Source organism: Oncorhynchus mykiss, chromosome 8 (assembly GCF_057628025.1).
Source record: "Oncorhynchus mykiss isolate SJ-2025 chromosome 8, ASM5762802v1, whole genome shotgun sequence".
NCBI lineage: Eukaryota > Metazoa > Chordata > Actinopteri > Salmoniformes > Salmonidae > Oncorhynchus > Oncorhynchus mykiss.
In genome coordinates this window covers 21,213,766-21,235,884 of record NC_143029.1, presented here as the reverse complement: position 1 = coordinate 21,235,884, position 22,119 = coordinate 21,213,766, and the positions used below count along the sequence as shown (strand labels likewise).

The 22,119-nt window shown below is 40.0% G+C and overlaps 4 protein-coding genes and 1 pseudogene across 5 annotated transcripts; 4 read left to right on the top strand and 1 right to left on the bottom strand.

Moving 5' to 3' along the window:
- The first annotated feature begins 4,562 nt into the window (after positions 1-4,562).
- On the top strand, positions 4,563-6,492 carry LOC110529578 (gap junction Cx32.2 protein). The gene is made up of 2 exons (XM_021611920.3): positions 4,563-4,676; positions 5,259-6,492. The coding sequence occupies exon 2, from the start codon at positions 5,282-5,284 to the stop codon at positions 6,158-6,160; it is 879 nt and encodes a 292-aa protein (XP_021467595.1). The 5' UTR covers positions 4,563-4,676; positions 5,259-5,281; the 3' UTR covers positions 6,161-6,492.
- Positions 6,493-7,393: 901 nt separating this feature from the next.
- Positions 7,394-10,941, top strand: LOC110529576 (gap junction Cx32.2 protein). Its single transcript, XM_021611917.3, has 2 exons — positions 7,394-7,526; positions 8,937-10,941. Exon 2 carries the CDS (start codon positions 8,951-8,953, stop codon positions 9,737-9,739), a length of 789 nt encoding a protein of 262 aa, XP_021467592.3. The 5' UTR covers positions 7,394-7,526; positions 8,937-8,950; the 3' UTR covers positions 9,740-10,941.
- Positions 10,942-11,504: 563 nt separating this feature from the next.
- LOC110529577 (gap junction Cx32.2 protein) lies at positions 11,505-13,279 on the bottom strand. Its single transcript, XM_021611918.3, has 2 exons — positions 13,145-13,279; positions 11,505-12,673 (listed from the first exon to the last, which is right to left on the bottom strand). Exon 2 carries the CDS (start codon positions 12,658-12,660, stop codon positions 11,905-11,907), a length of 756 nt encoding a protein of 251 aa, XP_021467593.1. The 5' UTR covers positions 12,661-12,673; positions 13,145-13,279; the 3' UTR covers positions 11,505-11,904.
- Positions 13,280-13,970: 691 nt separating this feature from the next.
- Positions 13,971-15,392, top strand: LOC110529575 (gap junction Cx32.2 protein pseudogene; annotated as a pseudogene). The gene is made up of 2 exons (XR_016497664.1): positions 13,971-14,056; positions 14,276-15,392. The product of XR_016497664.1 is annotated as a gap junction Cx32.2 protein pseudogene (transcript).
- A 480-nt stretch (positions 15,393-15,872) lies between these two features.
- LOC110529574 (gap junction alpha-1 protein) lies at positions 15,873-21,759 on the top strand. Its single transcript, XM_036985000.2, has 2 exons — positions 15,873-16,185; positions 18,653-21,759. The coding sequence occupies exon 2, from the start codon at positions 18,669-18,671 to the stop codon at positions 19,818-19,820; it is 1,152 nt and encodes a 383-aa protein (XP_036840895.1). The 5' UTR covers positions 15,873-16,185; positions 18,653-18,668; the 3' UTR covers positions 19,821-21,759.
- The last annotated feature ends 360 nt before the right edge of the window (positions 21,760-22,119 follow it).

Here is a 22,119-nt window from a genome sequence, read left to right as displayed (position 1 = left end):
TTTCAATTAGTACATATTAATAATGCTGTTATGAGATCTATTCATTCTCTAAAACCTTGCTTAAAAAATGCAATATCTTATACAGTTCTTGTCATAAGTGATAATCCCCCAGGTGATAAATATATACCGTTGAAGTCGAAAGATTACATACACTTAGGTTGGAGTCATTAAAACTAGTTTTTCAACCACTCCACACATTTCTTGTTAACAAACTATAGTTTTGGCATGTCGGTTAGGACTTCTACTTTGTGCATGACACAAGTAATTTTTCCAACAATTGTTTACAGATTATTTCACTTATAATTCACTGTATCACAATTCCAGTGGGTCAGAAGTTTACATACACTAAGTTGACTGGGCCTTTAAACAGCTTGGAAAAGTCCAGAAAATGATGTCATGGCTTTAGAAGCTTCTGATAGGCTAATTGACATCATTCGAGTCAATTGGAGGTGTATCTGTGGATGTATTTCAAGGTCTCTCTTCAAACTCAGTGCTTGCTTTGCTTTGCTTGACATCATGGGAAAATCAAAACGTGTAGACATCCACAAGTTTGGATCATCCTTAGGAGCAATTTCCAAATGCCTGAAGGTACCACGTTCATCTGTATAAACAATATTACGCAAGTATAAACACACTGGGACCACGCAGCCGTCATACCGCTTAGGAAGGAGACACTTTCTGTCTCCTAGAGATGACCGTACTTTGGTGCGAGTAGTGCAAATCAATCATGTTGTGGGGGTGCTTTGCTGCAGGAGGGTCTGGTGCACTTCACAAAATAGATGGCATCATGTGGCAGGAAAGTTATGTGGATATTTTTTTTGTTTTTATTTCACCTTTATTTAACCAGGTAGGCAAGTTGAGAACAAGTTCTCATTTACAATTGCGACCTGGCCAAGATAAAGCAAAGCAGTTCGACACATACAACAACACAGAGTTACACATGGAGTAAAACAAAACATACAGTCAATAATACAGTAGAAACAAGTCTATATACAATGTGAGCAAATGAGGTGAGATAAGGGAGGTAAAGGCAAAAAAAGGCCATGGTGGTAAAGTAAATACAATACAGCAAGTAAAACACTGGAATGGTAGATTTGCAGTGGAAGAATGTTAAAAGTAGAAATACAAATAATGGGGTGCAAAGGAGCAAAATAGTAGGGAAAGTAGGGAAAGAGGTAGTTGTTTGGGCTAAATTACAAATTGGCTATGTACAGGCGCAGTAATCTGTGAGCTGCTCTTACAGCTAGCTGGTGCTTAAAGCTAGTGAGGGAAATAAGTGTTTCCAGTTTCAGAGATTTTTGTAGTTCGTTCCAGTCATTGGCAGCAGAGAACTGGAAGGAGAGGCGGCCAAAGAAAGAATTGGTTTTGGGGTTGACCAGAGAGATATACCTGCTGGAGCGCGTGCTACAGGTGGGTGATGCTATGGTGACCAGCGAGCTGAAATAAGGGGGGACTTTACCTAGCAGGGTCTCGTAGATGCCATGGAGCCAGTGGGTTTGGCGACGAGTATGAAGCGAGGGCCAGCCAACGAGAGCGTACAGGCCGCAATGGTGGTTAGTATATGGGGCTTTGGTGACAAAACAGATGGCACTGTGATAGACTGCATCCAATTTGTTGAGTTGGGTATTGGAGGCTATTTTGTAAATGACATTGCCGAAGTTGAGGATTGGTAGGATGGTCAGTTTTACAAGGGTATGTTTGGCAGCATGAGGGAAGGATGCTTGTTGCGAAATAGGAAGCCAATTCTAGATTTAACTTTGGATTGGAGATGTTTGATGTGGGTCTGGAAGGAGAATTTACAGTCTAACCAGACACCTAGGTATTTGTAGTTGTCCACGTATTCTAAGTCAGAGCCGTCCAGAGTAGTGATGTTGGACAGGCGGGCAGGTGCAGGCAGCGATCGGTTGTAGATCATGCATTTAGTTTTGCTTGTATTTAAGAGCAATTGGAGGCCACGGAAGGAGAGTTGTATGGCATTGAAGCTTGCCTGGAGGGTTGTTAACACAGTGTCCAAAGAAGGGCCAGAAGTAAACAAAATGGTGTCGTCTGCATAGAGGTGGATCAGAGGCTCATCAGCAGCAAGAGCGACATCATTGATGTATACAGAGAAGAGAGTTGGTCCAAGAATTTAACCCTGTGGCACCCCCATAGAGACTGCCAGAGGTCCGGACAACAGACCCTCCGATTTGACACACTGAACTCTATCAGAGAAGTAGTTGGTGAACCAGGCGAGGCAATGATTTGAGAAACCAAGAATGTCGAGTCTGCCGATGAGGATGTGGTGATTGACAGAGTCGAAAGCTTTGGCCAGATCAATGAATACAGCTGCACAGTAATGTTTCTTATCGATGGCGGTTAAGATATCCTTTAGGACCTTGAGCGTGGCTGAGGTGACCCATGACCAGCTCTGAAACCAGATTGCATAGCAGAGAGGGTATGGTGAGATTCGAAATTGTCGGTAATCTGTTTGTTGACTTGGCTTTCGAAGACCTTAGAAAGGCAGGTTAGGACAGATAAAGGTCTGTAGCAGTTTGGGTCAAGATTGTCTCCCCCCTTTGAAGAGGGGGATGACCGCAGCTGCTTTCCAATCTTTGGGAATCTCAGACGACACAAACGAGAGGTTGAACAGGCTAGTAAAACGGGTGGCAACAATTTCGGCAGATCATTTTAGAAAGAAAGGGTCCAGATTGTCTAGCCTGGCTGATTTGTAGGGGTCCAGATTTTGCAGCTCTTTCAGAACATCAGCTGACTGGATTTGGGAGAAGGAGAAATGGGGAAGGCTTGGGCGAGTTGCTGTGGGGGGTGCAGTGCTGTTGACCAGGGTAGGGGTATATTGAAGCAACATCTCAAGACAGATCAGATCAGTCAGGAAGTAGAAGCTTGGTCGCAAATGGGTCTTCCAAATGGACAATGACCCCAAGCATACTTCCAAAGTTGTGGCAAAATGGCCTCAAGGACAACAAAGTCCAGGTATTGGAGTGGCCATCACAAAGCACTGACGTCAATCCTATAGAAAATGTGTGGGCAGAACTGAAAAGGCGTGCAAGAGCAAGGAAGCCTACAAACCTGACTCAGTTGCACCAACTCTGTCAAGAGGAATGTGCCAAAATTCACCCAACTTATTGTGGGAAGCTTGTGGAAGGCTACCCAAAACGTTTGACCCAAGTTAAACAATTTAAAGGCAATGCTACCAAATACTAATTGAGTGTATGTAAACTTCTGACCCACTGGGAATGTGATGAAAGAAATAAAAGCTGGAATAAATAATTCTGTTGTCACGTTCATCATAACAAGGAGATCAATGCACAGTGTGATAACAATACATACTTCCTTCAATGAAGAATAAAAACAGAACAAACTATACAAAACAACCCTGACGCTAATAACACGTAAGTGCTGACAGGCAACTACACTTAGACAATAACCCACAAAACCAACATGGAAAATGGCAACCTAAATAGAGACAACGACAAACAGCTGCCTCTGATTGGGAACCAATTCAGGCCACCATAGACCAATATATACCTAGACAGACCAAAACCCCATAGATGTACAAAAAACCCTAGACAAGTAAACACACATAACACCCTCGTCACACCCTGACCTAACCAAAATAATAAAGAAAACAAAGATGACTAAGGTCAGGGCGTGACATCTGTCTACTATTATTCTGACATTTCACATTCTTAAAATAAAATGGTGATCCTTACTGACCTAAAACAGGGGATATTTCCTTGGATTTAATGTCAGGAATTGTGAAAAACGGAGTTTAAATCTATTTGGCTAAGGTGTATGTAAACTTCTGACTTTAACTGTATGTATATTATTTTTTCACAGTAAACTGTCCAACTGGACAATCGAAATGGGTGAATGGGACTTGCTGGGCCAGCTGCTGGACAAAGTGCGAGAAGAATTAACAAGTACAGTATGAGAAGGCCATTAACTTCCTGAAGAAGGGCTACACAGTCCCCAAGTACAAACATCAATGAGATGATTAACCTGCATGGCCTTCTGTTATATTGTGCACGGGAGGAAGCTGGGCAGTGGGGTGACGACAAGTGTGGCTTCTGAGGACAACATTGCTAATATGGAGGAAGTCTATTTCTCATAAATATTAACTCCATTTTTAAAAATGTTTTCATCGAATAGAGGATTTCTTTGAGCTTGTCCCACATATAAATAATACAAATTTGTGTATTTCTTTGGGATTTGTATTATTGGTTGTGCCATTGCTTGTATGAGTTGATGTAATGTAATTCATATATCACCATAATCTTGATTTAATAAATTACTCTTTTATAAGAATCTATTCTGGCTGTTATCATTGTGTTTGGTTTGATTCCTCTTTTGTTATTATAAATTAGTCTCAGAATGTCTGCCTCCATGATGCCTATTTCATGAACAACGCTGAGCTCTGTGTTATTAATTCAATGCAATATAAAATAATTTATGTAGATGTGTTCCTGTTTAATCTGTTGTTGGTATCTATCTGTCAATCATTACGCGGAACCTTCCAGTCAATCCCAAGGGTTAACTTTTAAAATCCCATTTCCCTATGATGACTGTGACTGTGAACCTGCAGATGGGTTACGCAATTCTTACCACCAGCCCTAAAATCTCAAGGTTCAACTTATGTTAACATCAGTTGGCCACAGTCTCCATATGGTCAGGACAAGGTAAGAGGCAACATTTTATTTTTAAATTTAACGAAAAATGAACAGAACAGCAGTTCAATTTGTAATAATGTTTGATATAAGGATTCCACTGTAGATATTGTCTTTGAAGTTTACTGAATAACAGGCATTATCATCAAATGTTTAAATATAAATGATTCCAAAGTTATACCAACATTTTATCTCAGAATGATTACGTTTACATTTAATACTATGCATTTACTATCAAATAGACTGTCAATCAGTGGTTTCTCTACATTTGACAAACTGCTTACATTTGATTTATTTTTGATTTTAATAGTTTTTGGATACACACTGAATTAGAAGACAATGTTTTGTAACAATCATTTTCTTATTAAAGGTAAATTATAGCGATTGAAGGGATATCAGTTTTAGGCACTTGGCTTGAGGCTATTGTGTGCATTTCCCAATAGTCAGATTAATGATTAAGGCTGAAAACTGGGTGAAAAACATTGAAAACCTGACTCATTGATAAGATGGCCCTTGTGTACTGAGCCCCTCGTGCCCATTCTGCCCTCATATTCATCGACAGTAACTTGTTTCATGTCTTCTTCTTTACTCTAGATAGCCATTGAACATCAGCAAACATGGGGGACTGGGGTTTTCTTTCCAAGTTACTGGACAAGGTGCAGTCTCACTCAACAGTCATCGGAAAGATATGGATGAGTGTCCTGTTCCTGTTCAGAATCATGGTCTTGGGTGCCGGAGCAGAGAGCGTGTGGGGCGATGAACAGTCTGGTTTCATATGCAATACGCAACAACCTGGTTGTGAGAATGTGTGCTACGACCATATCTTCCCCATCTCACACATCCGCTTCTGGGTCATGCAGATCATCTTTGTCTCCACCCCAACTCTTCTATATCTGGGCCATGCCATGCATGTCATCAGCCAGGAGAACAAACTGAGAGCCATACTGCAGAGCCAAGTTGACAATGGCACATTGAAGAAGCCCAAATACAGCAACGAAGCAGGGAAGATCAAAATTAAGGGGAATTTGCTAGGTAGTTACACGACCCAGCTGTTCTTTAAGATCATTATAGAGATCACTTTCATCGTGGGTCAGTACTACCTGTATGGGTTTGTCATGGTCCCCATGATCCCCTGCTCAAGATCTCCCTGCCCCTTCACTGTCGAATGCTACATGTCCCGTCCTACAGAGAAGACCATCTTCATCATCTTCATGTTGGTGGTGGCCTGTGTGTCTCTGGCTCTGAATGTGATTGAGGTGTTCTATCTGCTTTGTACAAGATTAAGATGCGGTGGCTCCAAAGGCCGCAGTTATCACACTACCTCAACAGCGAACCCAGCCACCCTCCCGGCTCCTGGGTGGTCTGGTCGCGTAGATACTGAAATGGACACCCTGAGACAGAACAAGATGAATTTGGAGTTTGAGAGTGGCCAGAGTTTAGGGGGTAGTCTGGATAGAGCCAAGGAAGATAAACATTTGCTGGGTGACAACCACTAAAACACTTGAAAGTTAATTTTCCTTGAATGTATCTCAATCTTTTGTATTGTTGAAAATCTGAATGAATACACTACCTTTTTTGTCTTTTTATTTGTATTTGTTTTAGGCACAGTGCACTAGTAGTGCATATTACGTTTCTAAAATTGCCCTTAAGTTATGGCAACTACCAGCTGGGGTCTTGAATTGAGTTGTAAACTCACACTTGAATGCCTACAGTTGACATATTTTCTGTCATATTTTCTGTCATGTGATACAATAAATGTGTCAAGATATAAATGATATAAATGTGTCAACTTATATATATAAGTGTATTAAAAAAAGAATAATCCAAAGTTAGTAGTGTTTTGTTTGTATCAATGGTGCCTGAATGAAAATGAGAGACTGAAAACCCATCAATAAAATCACTGAAACATAACAAAATAACACACATTAGGAAATAGTTGATTATCTTAGGACACCATTTATGGAAATATGTCTATCAAATTAACATCACTGAACATAAGACATCTGGTCTCCAAATGCTAAAATAAAGGGGCTTGTAAATAAACTCTCATTTTTTTTACCAGAACTTTGTCAAACTACCAATCAAGACAAATGTTCTAGAAGTGAGAGTATGAAAATATGTCTATAGCGTCATTTGAAAATAAGGACCCCTCACAATAAAGAGGCATAGAAGAGTGGTATGTCTCCCAACCCATCACAATAAAGAGGCATAGAAGAGTGGTATGTCTCCCAACCCGTCACAATAAAGAGGCATAGAAGAGTGCTTTGTCTCCCAACCCCTCACAATAAAGAGGCATAGAAGAGTGCTTTGACTCCCAACCCCTCACAATAAAGAGGCATAGAAGAGTGCTTTGTCTCCCAACCCGTCACAATAAAGGGGCTTACAGGTATAATATAACAGAAATATCCTTATTGTTTTGCCAGAACTGGATTACCTACAGCACCAACCCAGGCACATATTCTGAAAGAGTATATTGTATTAAAAAAAAAATGATTTCAGATTTCAAGACCTCATATTACCTACCTGGACCACCCACTTTTTTAATTAGAAATCCTTAGCACAGAACATGGCTTAGACTACAATGCTCTTTCATGGTTATTACTGATTCAATTGGAAATACTGATACATAATTAACTTTATCATTGTGTTGCCAATTATTAACCTTCACAATCACCCCAGGTACAGCCAAATTCTAAACAGCAGACTTCTCATTTCAAGATGTCATGCACAACGTGCCACCTTGCACAACAGGCTAATTGTGCAACTTCAAGGTAGACGGTTGTAGGCTACTACGCAGAATTTTATAATTTGTCTCTGCAGCTGGTGGCTGTTGTGTTCTGGCCAGAAACGGTCTCTTTAAAGGTAAAGCATTTTTTAAACTTATCTTTATACTTCTTTTTATGTTGCCTATAATTATGAATAATTGTATTGTTTTCATCTAACATGAATAGACATAAGAATGAAAATCTAATATCATCAAAAAATGATTTATTGATAAGCTTGAACCATTCTAAGATGGACAATCTAAGTGAAACATAACCTACAAATTATTATCTGAAACAAGTGTAATAGTTTTTATTTAGATATTGATTCTGTGGTATTTGGGACATTTTACTTTGATAGCCTCGTGCCGTCTGTGTCCATTACTTGAAGCAAGTAAATCATTGATGCAGACTAAACACACAGACCCCCTTTACTGGTATACTGACCTCATAAGAGCCCCGTGAGGCTTACAGCATGGAAAAAATATCACATTTACTCACTTTCCCAATGTTTTTGGGCATATCATAAAACTAAATTAATAGAATTTGTAACAAAATGTTATCACATCGAAATAGAATACATACTGTAGGTATAAATAAGTGATATACACTGAGTGTAAAAAACGTTAGGAACACCTCTTTCCATGACATAGACTGACCAGGTGAATCCAGGTGGAAGCTATGATCCCTTATTGACGTCACTTGTTAAATGCACTTCAATCAGTGTAGATGAAGGGGAGGAGACAGGTTAAAGAAGGGTTTTTAAGCCTTGACCAATTGAGACATGGATTGTGTATGTGTGCCGTTCAGAGAGTTAATGGAAAAACAAAAGATGTAAGTGCCTTTGAATGGGGCATAGTAGTAGGTGCCAGGCTCACCAGTTTGAGTGTGTCAATCATTTTTTTTCACATTCAAAAGTTTCCCGTGTGTATTAAGAATGGTCCACCACCCAAAGGACACCAAGCCAACATTACACAACTGTGGGAAGCATTGGCGTCAACATGGGTCAGCATTCCTGTGGAATGCTTTCGACACCTTGTAGAGTCCATGCCCCAAAGAATTGAGGCTGTTCTAAGGGCAAAAGGGGGTGCAACTCAATATTAGGAAGGTGTTCCTAATGTTTTGTACACTCGGTGTGTTTTGCTCCCGAAATACTGAATTCCAATGTTAGATGCTGAAAGATGACACATTAGATTTAGACCAAGAAGAAACATAATCTAGTTGTTAACAGACAGCATGGGATATCTCTCCTGTTATGCGATATGTTTTATAGCTCACTTGGCTCTAGGAAATAGCCTTACTATCCCATACACAGCTTGTGTTCTTATCTCCACAACAAGGACTGTTCTCTGTTGAGCTACTTACTGTGTGTGATTCTGCTTTAGTCATTTGATATTTCATCATTTCATTTTATCATAGATTTTTCAACTTGTACTCAACTTGTACATTTGTTTTCCCAAACATCAGCATCACATTTGTCGTTCCTATGTTCGTATTTCTTTCCAACCAGAACAATCCGCAAACATGGGAGAGTGGGGATTCCTGTCATCACTGCTGGACAAGGTGCAGTTACACTCCACGGTCGTGGGTAAAGTTTGGATGACCGTCCTGTTTATCTTTAGGATCATGGTCCTGGGTGCCGGGGCCGAGAAGGTGTGGAGCGATGAGCAGTCTAATATGATATGCAATACCAAACAGCCCGGCTGTAAGACCGTGTGCTACGACCACGCCTTCCCCATCTCCCACATCCGCTTCTGGGTCCTTCAGATCATCTTCGTCTCCACCCCAACTTTGGTGTATCTGGGACATGTCATGCACGTCATCCACAAGGAGAACAAACTGAGGCAACGGCTAAGTCAGGCAGGCAAGGAGATGGGGAAAATGCCTAAGTATTCTGATGAGAAGGGTCATGTAAAAATCAAAGGTGACTTGTTGGCCAGTTACATGGTCAATATCTTCTTCAGGATTTTGCTGGAGATAGCATTTATAGTGGGTCAGTATTACTTGTATGGGTTTGTGCTGGACCCCAAGATTGAATGCAGCAGAGCTCCCTGTCCGTTCACTGTAGAATGCTTCATGTCACGACCAACAGAGAAGACCATCTTCATCATCTTCATGCTGGTGGTGGCGTGCGCATCTCTGCTGTTGAATGTGGTGGAGATATTCTATCTGATCTGCTCCAAGTGTGGTTCTGGCTCAAGAAGACGAGCCAAAGCAGTTCCAGCCATCGCAGTCCACAGCTGTCTGGATGGAGGCAGTATGATGCAGAACGAGAAGATGAGTCTTCATGCAACTGGTCACAGCACAGCCTGAAGTCACTGATCACCAATCAACTATTGTAAACACTATTGACATTTCTGTTGATATACAGAGGAAGAATGCCACTAAAACTGTCAGCCCTACAACAATGCAGGGTCTTAAAGGCCCAGTAAAGTAAAACATGTGAATTTCCTGTGTTTTATATGTATTTTCACACTATGAGGTTTGACTAATGCAGTGAACTTGTGAGAGTAATGATATGCCCTTTCAGTGTAAGAGCTGTTTGAAATGGCTGCCTGAAATTGGAGTTCGGATGGAGTTTTGACCTTCCACAGTGACATCACCATGCGGTAATTAGTTAAATAGACCAATAAGAAAGAGAGTTCCAAACGTCGCTAACAGCTAATTTTCAGTTTTTCCCTCTCTACTCAGACCACTCCCAGACAGTCCTAGCAAAATTATTGCTTGAGAAATTGCTCTTTGCTAAGAAGTTATTTTTGTTTCTTTTTGACCATTTACATTGAAAACAATCACAGTAAGGTACCTCATTGAAGTTATTGAGATAAATAAATAATTAGATAAAAACAAATGCATTGGACCTTTAAGATTTTTTTAGGCTTGGCTTGATTCCGTAAGTTAATTTATGTTGACCTTTATTTTACTAGGCCAATCAGTTAAGAACTAATTCTTATTTTCAATGACGGCCTAAAAACAGTTGATGACAAGTAAGGGTTAATACAGTAGGTGTAGTAGGACTGATGCATTGAGCTTTGCTTCATTGTCTTGTATTTGTTCATGATGTGCCCTAGGAGCAGCCTAATTTTCAGCAGTCTTGCTGTCACTCCTCAGTGAGCTAGTCACCGCAGGGTCGTTATCTAATGAGGTGTGAACCTTGATGTAATTTGTATTTATTTTACCTTTATTTAACTAGGCAAGTCAGTTAAGAACAAATTCTTATTTTCAATGACGGCCTAGGAACAGTGGGTTAACTGCTTGTTCAGGGGCAGAACGACAGATTTGTACCTTGTCAGCTTGGGGGTTTGAACTTGCAACCTTCCAGTTACTAGTCCAACGCTCTAATCACTAGGCTACCCTGCCGATTCAGCATACATTGTTTTGGTTATTGAACCCACACTGTCCTAAAGTGACACAGAAAATGGTTTCAGAAAATATTTGTAATTTCATCATGTGAATATGTCAATTTGATTTTGTAATTTATTTATGTTTTTATAAAATAAAAAAAATGTGAGCATTGACTTGAGTGTATTTTATGTTATAAGATGAGGAAAGATGATAAATAATACAAACAGGGGACTGGTGAGATGTTTTTTTCTCTATATGTACATCATATATAAAAAAGTAAATTGTGCAGCAAAACAGGACTTTATGTGTACTGTATATTATATCAGTGATTTAATTGACTCAGACCAAAACATAAAACATATACACAGCATAGTCTTCATGAGTCAAGAGGTCAAACAAACTTGTCATGGTAATTGACCATAACAAATATGTGTACAATGAGGCTGTCCACTTGGCATACACTGGTTGAATCAACATTGTTTCCACGTCATTTCAATTAAATTACGTTGAATTGATGTCTGTGCCCAGTGGCTGTAGTCTACACACTGTATTTATATCTGCAGGAATGTACAATAATATTGAGTCAAGTATGGTTGAATTGTAGAAGATGCAATTATAAGTACTTCATCAGTTAGATTTCGATGAGGTGGCATTTTCAAAAGTGAACTCAAATTTGATGCTTGATATATGACTGCATGGATCCAGACAAGATAATCTGTGTATGCAACAAATAGACTTTGATTTGATTTGTTGTATTTGTTGAAAAGGCACGTCCTTATCAAATGCACAGCACTATTTCATGATTCATATCCCAAACAAAAAATGCACAAAAATAACCAATTCGGTTGTCAGTAGTGCCTATGCATCTAGTCTCCTCTAGTAATCGTCAGACATCAGAGACATTTTAGTCACAACTCAGCAATGTCTTAGAATTTGTTAGAACATCCCAGTTTTTACTGCACATTAAACATATAGGCAGTACATTCAATCAATTTTACACAACAGAGTCACAGAGCAGCGGTAAAAACAACAACATATTGTATTGGGGATTTCTTGTTATAATTGTGAGGTCAATGGCTCTCGTCATACTGTACATGAGAAAACAAATTAAGATAGACAGTGATTCAACTGAATATTCAGCGGAATGACTCTTTATCAAACTGCTTGTGTTTATCATGGAGTGCATACCTCTCAGCTGCAGGAGGTTGTCTGTTACACCCCTGCCTAACCTTTGATCCAATCAGGTGGAACATCTCCACCACATTGAGCAGCAGAGACACACAGGCCATCACCAGCATGAAGATGATAAAGATAGTCTTCTCAGTGGGCCGTGATATGAAGCACTCTACATGGTCTCCCTTACATGGGTATCCACTGCATTTAATCTTACTGGGCAACACAAAGCCATACAGGTAATACTGGCCCACTATGAATCCAACCTCAAATAGAATCTTAAAAAACACATTGGACATGTAACTGACAAGCAAGGTCCCCTTTATGTGAACTTTGCCATTGTCATCAGTGTATTTGGGCACTTTCACGATTCCATTCTTTCCTTTTGATTGTTGTCTTCTCAGTTTGTTCTCCTTGTGGATGACGTGCATGACGTGTGCCAGGTAAACCAGAGTTGGGACGGAGACGAAGATGATCTGAAGGACCCAGAAGCGGATGTGGGAGATGGGGAAAGCCCGGTCGTAGCACAGATTCTTACAACCTGGTGACAGTGTGTTGCAGACCAGACGTGATTGCTCATCCCCCCATACTTTTTCTATCCCTGCCACCAGAACCAGCAGTCTGAACACAAACAGGACTGTCAGCCAAACCTTCCCAACAACTGTAGAGTGGGATTGTACTTTGTCCAACAGGGAAGCAAGAAAGGACCAGTCCCCCATTTTTCAGGTATGGCTAGATGTTCAAAGATAGATAGGATAATAGGAGATAAAACACGATTAGTGTTGTTAGTACTGTATCTACTACATATGAATCTTAGTTTGATCACTCTGTTGTTGCTGAGAATTTTTCTGCACCAAAAGATATGCAAATAAGCTTTGTGATTTACATAAATCCACTGACACACGGTGCAGTAACTAACCACGCTAACACACGGTTATATTAACAGAGCTTTTCATGTAGCCTACTTTTGGACAGCTAATAGCCTAACCACTGATCAAGCAACATTATGGACTAAACGTTAAAATCCCTTTGCTGCAGGATTGTTTTGCTGTGAAAACATCGGTCAAATTAAGATCATACATCTGTATACTCTATGAAGATGCAGTAGTCAGCCAAGGTTCCATGTAACACGTTTTGCTGCAGCGTAAACTAAATTACATGGTAGTTTGCTGAAATGTTGAGTATATAAAGCAGCTTTCTTACCTCAGAGGTGAGCACAATCTCCCCACACCAGTTCTTCTCTACTGTGGGGAATTCTCTCTTAATGAATTGAACTCTCCCCTCTTATAGTTTGACATCAGTTTGAATCATCCGGTCAACCCCATCCAGCCCCATACTCTCTGACAACTTGCACGTCGTTCATTCCTCTTTACAATTGTTTAAACCAAGGAAGGCAGAAACTCATGACTGCCCCCCACCCCCCCCCCCCCCCCCCCCCCCACCCCCCCACAATATGTCATCATTGGTCAGTCACCACCCAATGCCTCATCCTTGTGAAGCAATCAAATGACTGTAAAAGGTCATGGTGGATTCAGGGATGTTATCAAACACGATCCATGGCATTTGGTCCCTACCTAGAGGGGTAGGCTACTATTCATCTCTATGTTTGTGTTGATGTCTCCTTTGAGACTTTCCAAAGATGCTTTACTTTAACAGATGAGTTTGCTCATGGAGAATCTCAGCTGTGTACAATCATTTAAAGTACTGACACAAAAATCCAGTAAGAAACAAACTTTCTGTAGAAAATATGTCAGAGAGGGTTGAATGACTCTGCAAAATGTGTTTGTGATAGTTCACATTTTTAGATTGGGAGTTCAAGCACATCTTTTGTGCTGACAATAACGTGAGGAGGGGGTGGGATGTCAAAAGGTCAACCCACTTTAGAGGAAGAGAGAGATGAAGTGAAATTATGAAATTGTTGCATGGAAGTCTGATTGGTGTATAAGTGTTACTACAAGCACTTTGTATAACTGTGAGTCAGGCTGACCAAACCCATCAGGTTTATAAGAATGGGCTACTCTGAGTATTTCAATATCCTAATCCCATGTTCACGAACGCTATTCCTTGCCTCTGGTTTATTGATGAAAAAAAATTCTGATCTGAGCAACATAACAAGTGAGTAAATGTGTTTATTTTTGTACAAACTGAAGATAATATCTCATGGATATGTAGAAATAACTAGTATTTCATTTTAAAATAGTGATGTGAAGCCAATTTACTTTCCCAGTCTTTTCACAGCTCACTACTATCAAAGGCAATTAATTATCTCAGTATGTTGTCATTTTTTCTCTAAAATGGTATTCATGAATGATATCTGACCTATGTTTTCAACAGAGATAATAATCAGTGACAATGGGGGACTGGTCATATCTTTCCAAGTTACTGGACAAGGTGCAGTCCCACTCAACGGCCATCGGAAAGACATGGATGAGTGTCCTGTTTATCTTCAGGATCCTGGTTCTGGGTGCAGCAGCAGATAGCGTGTGGGGAGACGAACAGTCTGATTTCTACTGCAACAACAAAGAACCTGGGTGTGAGAACGTGTGCTATGACTGGGCCTTCCCCATCTCACACATCCGTTTCTGGGTCATGCAGATCATCTTTGTCTCCACCCCAACTCTTCTATATCTGGGCCATGCCATGCATGTCATCCAACAGGAGGATAAAATGAGGGAGGCACTGCAGAGCCAGGTTGACAATGGCATGTTGAAGAGGCCCAAATACACAGATGACCGGGGGAAAATCAAAATCAAGGGAATTCTGCTACGTAGCTATATGACCCAGTTGTTCTTTAAGATAGTGTTGGAGCTCGCTTTTATTGTGGGACAGTACTACTTATATGGGTTTGTCATGAAACCCATGTTCCTCTGTCAACAACAGCCCTGTTCCAGACTGGGTGCTGAGTGCTTCATGTCCCGTCCCACAGAGAAGACCATCTTTATCATCTTCATGCTGGTGGTGGGCTGTGTGTCTCTGCTTTTGAATGTGATCGAGGTGTTTTATTTGATTTGCACCAGAGTAAAATGTGGAAACAAGAAACAATACCCACTGCATATCATCTCAACTGAGAACCCAACCACGCTTTACTGTCCTGCATCAGAATGGAAAGGTAACCTGGATGGACATGAAAATTGCTCACCCCTTCACAACATCCAAAGAGAAGCTGAACTAATGGAGGAAAATAAAAACACTCCTTAGGTTTGCAATAGATTTCATGTGATGATATTCTGACATGAGAATTGATGTAATCATATCCAATATGTTGGCTACACTTCCAGTAAATTAGGGAAACAAAACATTCCAGAGTGTATTGAGTTTTGTTTGTCAAATAGACTACCTTGTTACTGAATGTTGTGAATATTACAGTTTGTTTCTATGCTGACACTATGATGACTAATGTTTTGTAGGAAATGCATATCTTTGTTCAAAATAAAAGTACTGGAAAAAGAAACGTGAAAAATAACTCACGGCCGCACATTCCCAGGGCTTACACTAGATGGCAGCATAAACTTGGTGATTTCAATCACATTTTTACCAGCACCAGTGGTCCGACTTTGTTCTGCAGAATAGGCTGTAGTCTTATCTAAATGTCTTGCTCTATGCTTATAAACACATGCAACACAAGTTACCTTTCATGTCAAAGCTTCATATTATCAGCGCAACATTAAATTGTTAGGCGTCTTGATGAGTTATTCTCATCATGATTAATGCTTGACACTTTTGGTCTGTCATTACAACTAACAAGAAAAGGTGTCTGTCACACATGTTAAGCAACTATCTGTGGGCTTTGATCTACATACAACGGATATTATCTTAAACAATTAAAACATACTCCTCAACTAGGCTACTGGTTTACGGATTGGCGCACAGGACCTATCAACGGAGCGCTCTGACCTATCATATGGTGTAGACTTGGTCTCGGTGAAGCTTTGAATTCACAGTGATCTGAAAAAGTTGTTATTTAAATATTATTAAAAAAAAAAAAAAATTTAAGTACAGAAACCGAGCGTAAGGAGGTCTAAGGCTTGACGTAGGGGTCAGGTGACTCCAAACTTTTCTCTCCATCGTTTTTTTCTCTCCCCCCAGCCTGTAGGTGGACTGTTATAAGGCAAGCAAAGTTTGACAAGTCAGTCTAAGTTTCTCCCTGGTCCCAAACTTGGATTTCAAGAAAGTGGTGACTGTTTTCAAGAAGTGACAGGGAAAGTCCCTAAGGGCTCTCTTCTTACTTCTGAGTAACTTTCCAGGTAAGCGTTGCGTTAAATTCCAGTGCCAATATTGATCTGAAGAAGTATCTGGATTCACTGCATCTGGATTCTGAGCAAATTAGTTTCTCTCTCTATATATATATATATATATATTTGCCGAGAAACTAATTTGCTCAGAATCCAGATGCACTGTGCCAATACAGACGCATTGTATTAATATAGGCTATCTATCTGCTATAGTATGATCCATAATATATACTTTAAAATATATAATATATGTGTTTAACAAGGAGAAGTGTAAATGATCCTCCAGGAAAGATTGAGACATTAATTCATCTGTTACTTTGATGTTTTCCTTTTATAATTTGGTGTGACCATTGCTTATGAGATACACGAGTAACCTGGGTCCAATTACTCTAAAAGCAGCATGTGATGTCAAGCTTAGAGAATTGCAACTGAACAGCTTATAAACTGTAGACTGGAGATAGATTTGTTTTCTAAACTTAATCCTAACCAAGCATATTGACATGCTTATTTATACTATTTTTAAAATAAATATTGTCGAATTTTGCTACTCAGATTTGTGAAGTTCTTCCTTGCATCTGGGAAGCGCAGTTTAAAATACGCTTCCCCTGTAAGGAAACATTGAGGTTGAACTGATGTACTTATTACAATCTCATACATTGTGATATTCGCTCAACGTTTAATTTAATTGATGTAATAACATCATTACAAGATCAGAGATCTTAAGCTTTAGTGGGTTTCTTACTCTAGAACAGAATTGTCCCTGTGGACGTTTGTCTTCTTCCTCAAATCACGAAATGAATCTGTTAAATTAAATAGGCCTATAAATTACCCAGTGAAATTGATTTAAAAAAAATCTTAAATGACAAATTATTTATTTGAAAAGGCTTTTATCATGGTACCATCATTGTTGAGTAAGAAGCAGTCCTTAAATTGATGTGTTATTTTTCACTTTTACTGCAGTGCTTTAAGAAGTGGGGCCACGAGTGAGAATAATTTTGAGGTTTGGCGGGAGTTTAGAAATTTTCCTTTATGCTAAACATCAAAATTGAATGACAGTTACATATTAAAGGACAATGTTGATGTTCCTCAAGGTTAGGGTTAGGCATTAGGGCTCATGCATGTGAAACCTGCATGTGAAAGGTTGTTTGTGATGTGAAGTTGCAGACTCTAGTACAGTATGTCTACAGTATATGCAGTACATTATTAGCTAATTGAAGACACATGCTTTTGGTACACCCTCCTAACAGATGGCTTCTACTTATCCATGTTTGTTCATTGTGTAGTCATTCTCGGGAGTTTATTTGCGTACTGGCATCGTTCAGAACCTTTATTCAAATGGTATTCGTGTTTACAAACTTGAATCTCATATGACATGCAGTGTGAGTTTAGTATATGTGAGAGTTGTGTCTCTGTAGCGGAGCTACAGTAGGCAGGTCACTAATAAGCGCACAATGAACGGGCCCTGTGCTGTAGTCTCAGAGCGCAGACGGACTGTCTGAGTGCGCTCCAGACACTCTTGCTATTGGCCCCAGCAGGAGAGCCATTGTTCCCCAATCTGAGGCATGCTCTGAGAGCAGAGAGCTATTAGGCCTTAGTAAAGTAAAGTTTGTGCCTGGATGTGGAAGTTGTTTTAGGAAGCTTTTAGGAACAATATTTACTGAAGATGATACTTAAAAATAATAAAAATGATATATCCAGGATAGTCAGAATGCAAATAGATCTTGCATTCTAAAGATCTTATAGTTATTTTCTCAGCTGACTAGTGGATGTATTTTGTGAAGAACAGTAACTTTGTCTGAAACTGTGTGTGACATTTATTTGAGACTTGGGGGTATTTGCATAACAATCCTTCAATTACACTGTACAACACAAGTTAACATTGAGAAATGCTCACACACACCCTACTTGACATCTTTTTAACATATTTTTAACAACCCTAATAAACATGAAACAATGTAGAAATAAGGCATGCGGACCAAATTAACAAACAATGGTTTGATGAGAAACAGGTCATGTTTTTATAGCCTGCCGATGAAGGGGAAACAAATGTTTGTGCTTGTGTTTCAAAAACCTGGGCTCTATCATCTACCATTACCCCATTCACTTACTCAGTTTTTTAAGAAGTACCATCAACACTTGTATGACCACACAAAGTGACTTTCCTCTCATCACTTCCAGTAGGAAGACAATATCAATCAAATTCACTTTCTGTATTGAAGATTCATTAAGCATAACATAAGGTATTGACATATTGTGGTCAATAAGACATTGGTCTAGTCCATACAGGAAGTGGATTTCACTCCAGAGCCATGAAAGAGCTATCACAAGACTTGCGGTCATTCCACTTTTTCATAGAACGTTGAGATGTGTTTGATTATAATCAAAAATGTTACTTGAGAAAGTGATATATAAGCATGTTTACTGTATATAGGAATGTTTATTTATATATTGCATTCAATTATTTTCTGTCTAATTGCAGCCAAAGCTCCTTCGTCATGGGTGACTGGAGTGCTTTGGGGAGGCTTCTGGACAAGGTACAGGCTTACTCCACGGCTGGAGGGAAGGTGTGGCTCTCTGTCCTCTTCATCTTCAGGATCCTGGTGTTGGGAACGGCTGTGGAGTCTGCCTGGGGGGACGAGCAGTCCGCCTTCAAGTGCAACACCCAGCAACCTGGTTGTGAGAATGTGTGTTATGACAAATCTTTTCCTATATCGCATGTACGGTTCTGGGTGCTACAGATTATCTTTGTCTCGACGCCGACTCTTCTCTACCTTGCCCATGTGTTCTACCTGTTGCGAATAGAGCAGAAGATTAACCGCAAAGAGGAAGGGCTGAAAACCATCCAGAACGACGGAGGCGACGTGGACGTACCTCTAAAGAAGATTGAGTTAAAAAAGCTCAAGCATGGGCTGGAGGAGCATGGGAAGGTTAAGATGAAGGGAGCCCTCTTGAGAACCTACATATTCAGCATTTTTTTCAAGTCCATTTTTGAGGTGGGCTTCCTGGTCATACAGTGGTACATTTACGGCTTCAGCTTGGCTGCTGTCTACACCTGTGAGAGGTCCCCCTGCCCCCACAGAGTAGACTGTTTCCTCTCCAGACCTACTGAGAAAACTGTCTTCATCATCTTCATGCTGGTGGTCTCTCTGGTCTCCCTGCTTCTGAACGTCATTGAGCTCTTCTACGTGATGTTCAAGAGGATCAAGGACCGCGTGAAGGGGAAACAACCTCCCATCCACTACCCTGGCACTGGGACGTTAAGCCCCACTCCCAAGGATCTGTCCACCACTAAGTATGCCTACTATAATGGCTGTTCCTCTCCCACTGCCCCCCTGTCACCCATGTCACCCCCGGGGTACAAGCTGGCCACTGGGGAGAGAACCAACTCCGTTCGCAACTACAATAAGCAAGCCAATGAGCAAAACTGGGCCAACTATAGCACGGAGCAGAACCGCCTGGGCCAGAATGGCAGCACCATCTCCAACTCCCATGCACAGGCCTTTGACTTTCCTGACGACACCCAGGAGAGTAAGAAACTGACCCCAGGGCACGAGCTGCAGCCGTTGGCCTTGATGGACCCCAGGCCCTGCAGTCGGGCCAGCAGTCGCATGAGCAGTCGGCCGAGGCCAGATGATCTAGATGTCTAGCCCCCCCCCCCCCCCCATTGGTGCCAGAGAACATAGAACAGGAAGCATTCTCAAAGTGCTGAAGTGGGCTGGGCATAGCCCATTCACTGTCCTCACCAGAGAATCTATTCAATAAAGAGACATTCAAATACTTACACTGTTGGAGGTACTATACATTTATTGATGACTTTCAAACTAGTGGAGCTAACAAGCTTTAAAAAGAAAACAACTAGTTGGTGAAGAACATGTGACCGTGTTCCGATAACTGTGCCCAACAGTCCCTCATTTCACTTCAGAAGAATATGCCTTGGTGATGTGTTTGGTTTAGTTATCATGTTTTTACCTGTAGGTTTCATTACGCAGGATGGCATTTATTGTCATGAATCTTGCCCTGGAGGCAGCTCTGCTGAGTGGTCACTAGCTGGTACAGCCACAAAGTCATGCAATTTAATTTTGAACTTCTTACCTTACCTTACCTGCTAACCCTAATGTCTAACCCTAACCTTAAATTAAGACCAAAAAGCACTTTTATATTTTACATTTTTTATGATATAACCAATTTTGACTTTGCACTGCTGGCCCATCTAGCAGAAATTGCTCAGTTCTGCCTCCAGTGCAAGATTTGTGACAATAAACTTCAACCTGCTTCCACCATATGGCCACACACAATGACATTACATCTAGAAAGATGACTCTTCAATATAATAGCAATGTGTCTTTTTCCAGGCCTTGGAAGTAGTTTGAAAAACACTTGGCTTTTAAGTCTCCGTCACACTCATTGTCTGTATGACTTCCAAGTATGTCTTGTCAAACTGGGTTGTGAGAAGGATGCTCAAATTCATGAATAAATATTTATTTATTAGTATGCAGGACATCCACAACTAGAAAAAGATTGACTACTATCCAAGGCCATGTCCATACACCCAACTGCATATTTATTGATAATAATCCAAATTACAGCAGTACAATTTGTTCAACAAATAAGAGGTTGATTTTTATTATTGTGGACTGTCATTTCCTGATAAACTTTGAATTTATGTGGTGTCAGTTGATTTATTTTATGTTTGTTGTTTTGGGTTTTTTGGGGAAGAGGTTGTTGTCAGATGGTGGACTCAAGCTGCTGGAAGAGAAATACAGAGCAACAGTTTTGTATTGCAATGTGTCTCGGAAGCATCTTTGAACGAAAGGCTTTATATTTTTTCTCATTTTAAAGTGTGTGTTTGTTTTTTTTAATGTTGTTTCCTGTTGGATGGTAGAGGAGGGCAATAGAATTATTTTTTTGTTTAGCCTTTTGAGTGAATGATTTTTTTTCCCAAACTCAATGTAATCATTGCTGCTTGAGAGATAGATATTTAGTACTGTAAATCAAGCTAACTGTGTCACAAATGTGAGTTTTTAGAAGACTGCTTATAGAGCCGGACTAATATTTAGTCAAATATATTAAAAGGTATATGCCAATGTAGCTCCACACCTACCATACACTTGTAAATGGATTTTCAATTGGAAATGTTCATGTTTTCTTTCCGGTTTTTTTCTCCAATTTTGCATTTATAGTATTTCGGTACTCAAACAGAGAGTTTCATGGGTTTTTCAGCTACGATGGTGTTTGCACTGAGATCTTGACTAGGGTTTAATAGGATTAAAAAAGTGGCAAGTGTTTTCGGATATGCATGTTACTAATTTATTTTACAACACCAGGCAGAAATCACTTCAGTACATACATTCAGACAATGCTTTTGTTTGACCACTGGTTTCAATGATCTTGCAAGGCTAAAGCAAAGGGCCTCCATACAGAGTACAAGACAAACTTGGGTGTACATTTGTTTGATAACGTGATCAAATAACGCCATTCCATGGAAATCCACTGTTGTACAGTGTGTAAGTGCATGATAGCAAAAAACCTCATTAATCATATCTGTGAAAAGCTATTTTAACCCAATAAAGATTTTTTCTTTCTTAAGATTGTTTTCTTTACAAGTCTGTTATCATTTGCACCTCATTTTGCCTTTGTCCATCTTGATACAGGCCATGTGTCTAGTCCAGCCTCCTCAGTGAAGGACCTACTGTTTAATACGTATCAAATAGATCAATGTTATGGTTAAAAGATACATTTGTCATGTTTTGAGACTACAGTAGCTCACACTTTCCTCTTTTATAGGAAACGAACCCTAAACAATGAATCATTTATGTTAAAGTCAGCTTGGGGATATTGAGAGAATGACAAGAGTTATTCAGTATTATGTACTGAAAATGCCTCGGAGACTTTGAAAATGTCATAATATGAAAAGACTCAGCGCTTTTCTCTTATCCAAGTTTCCTA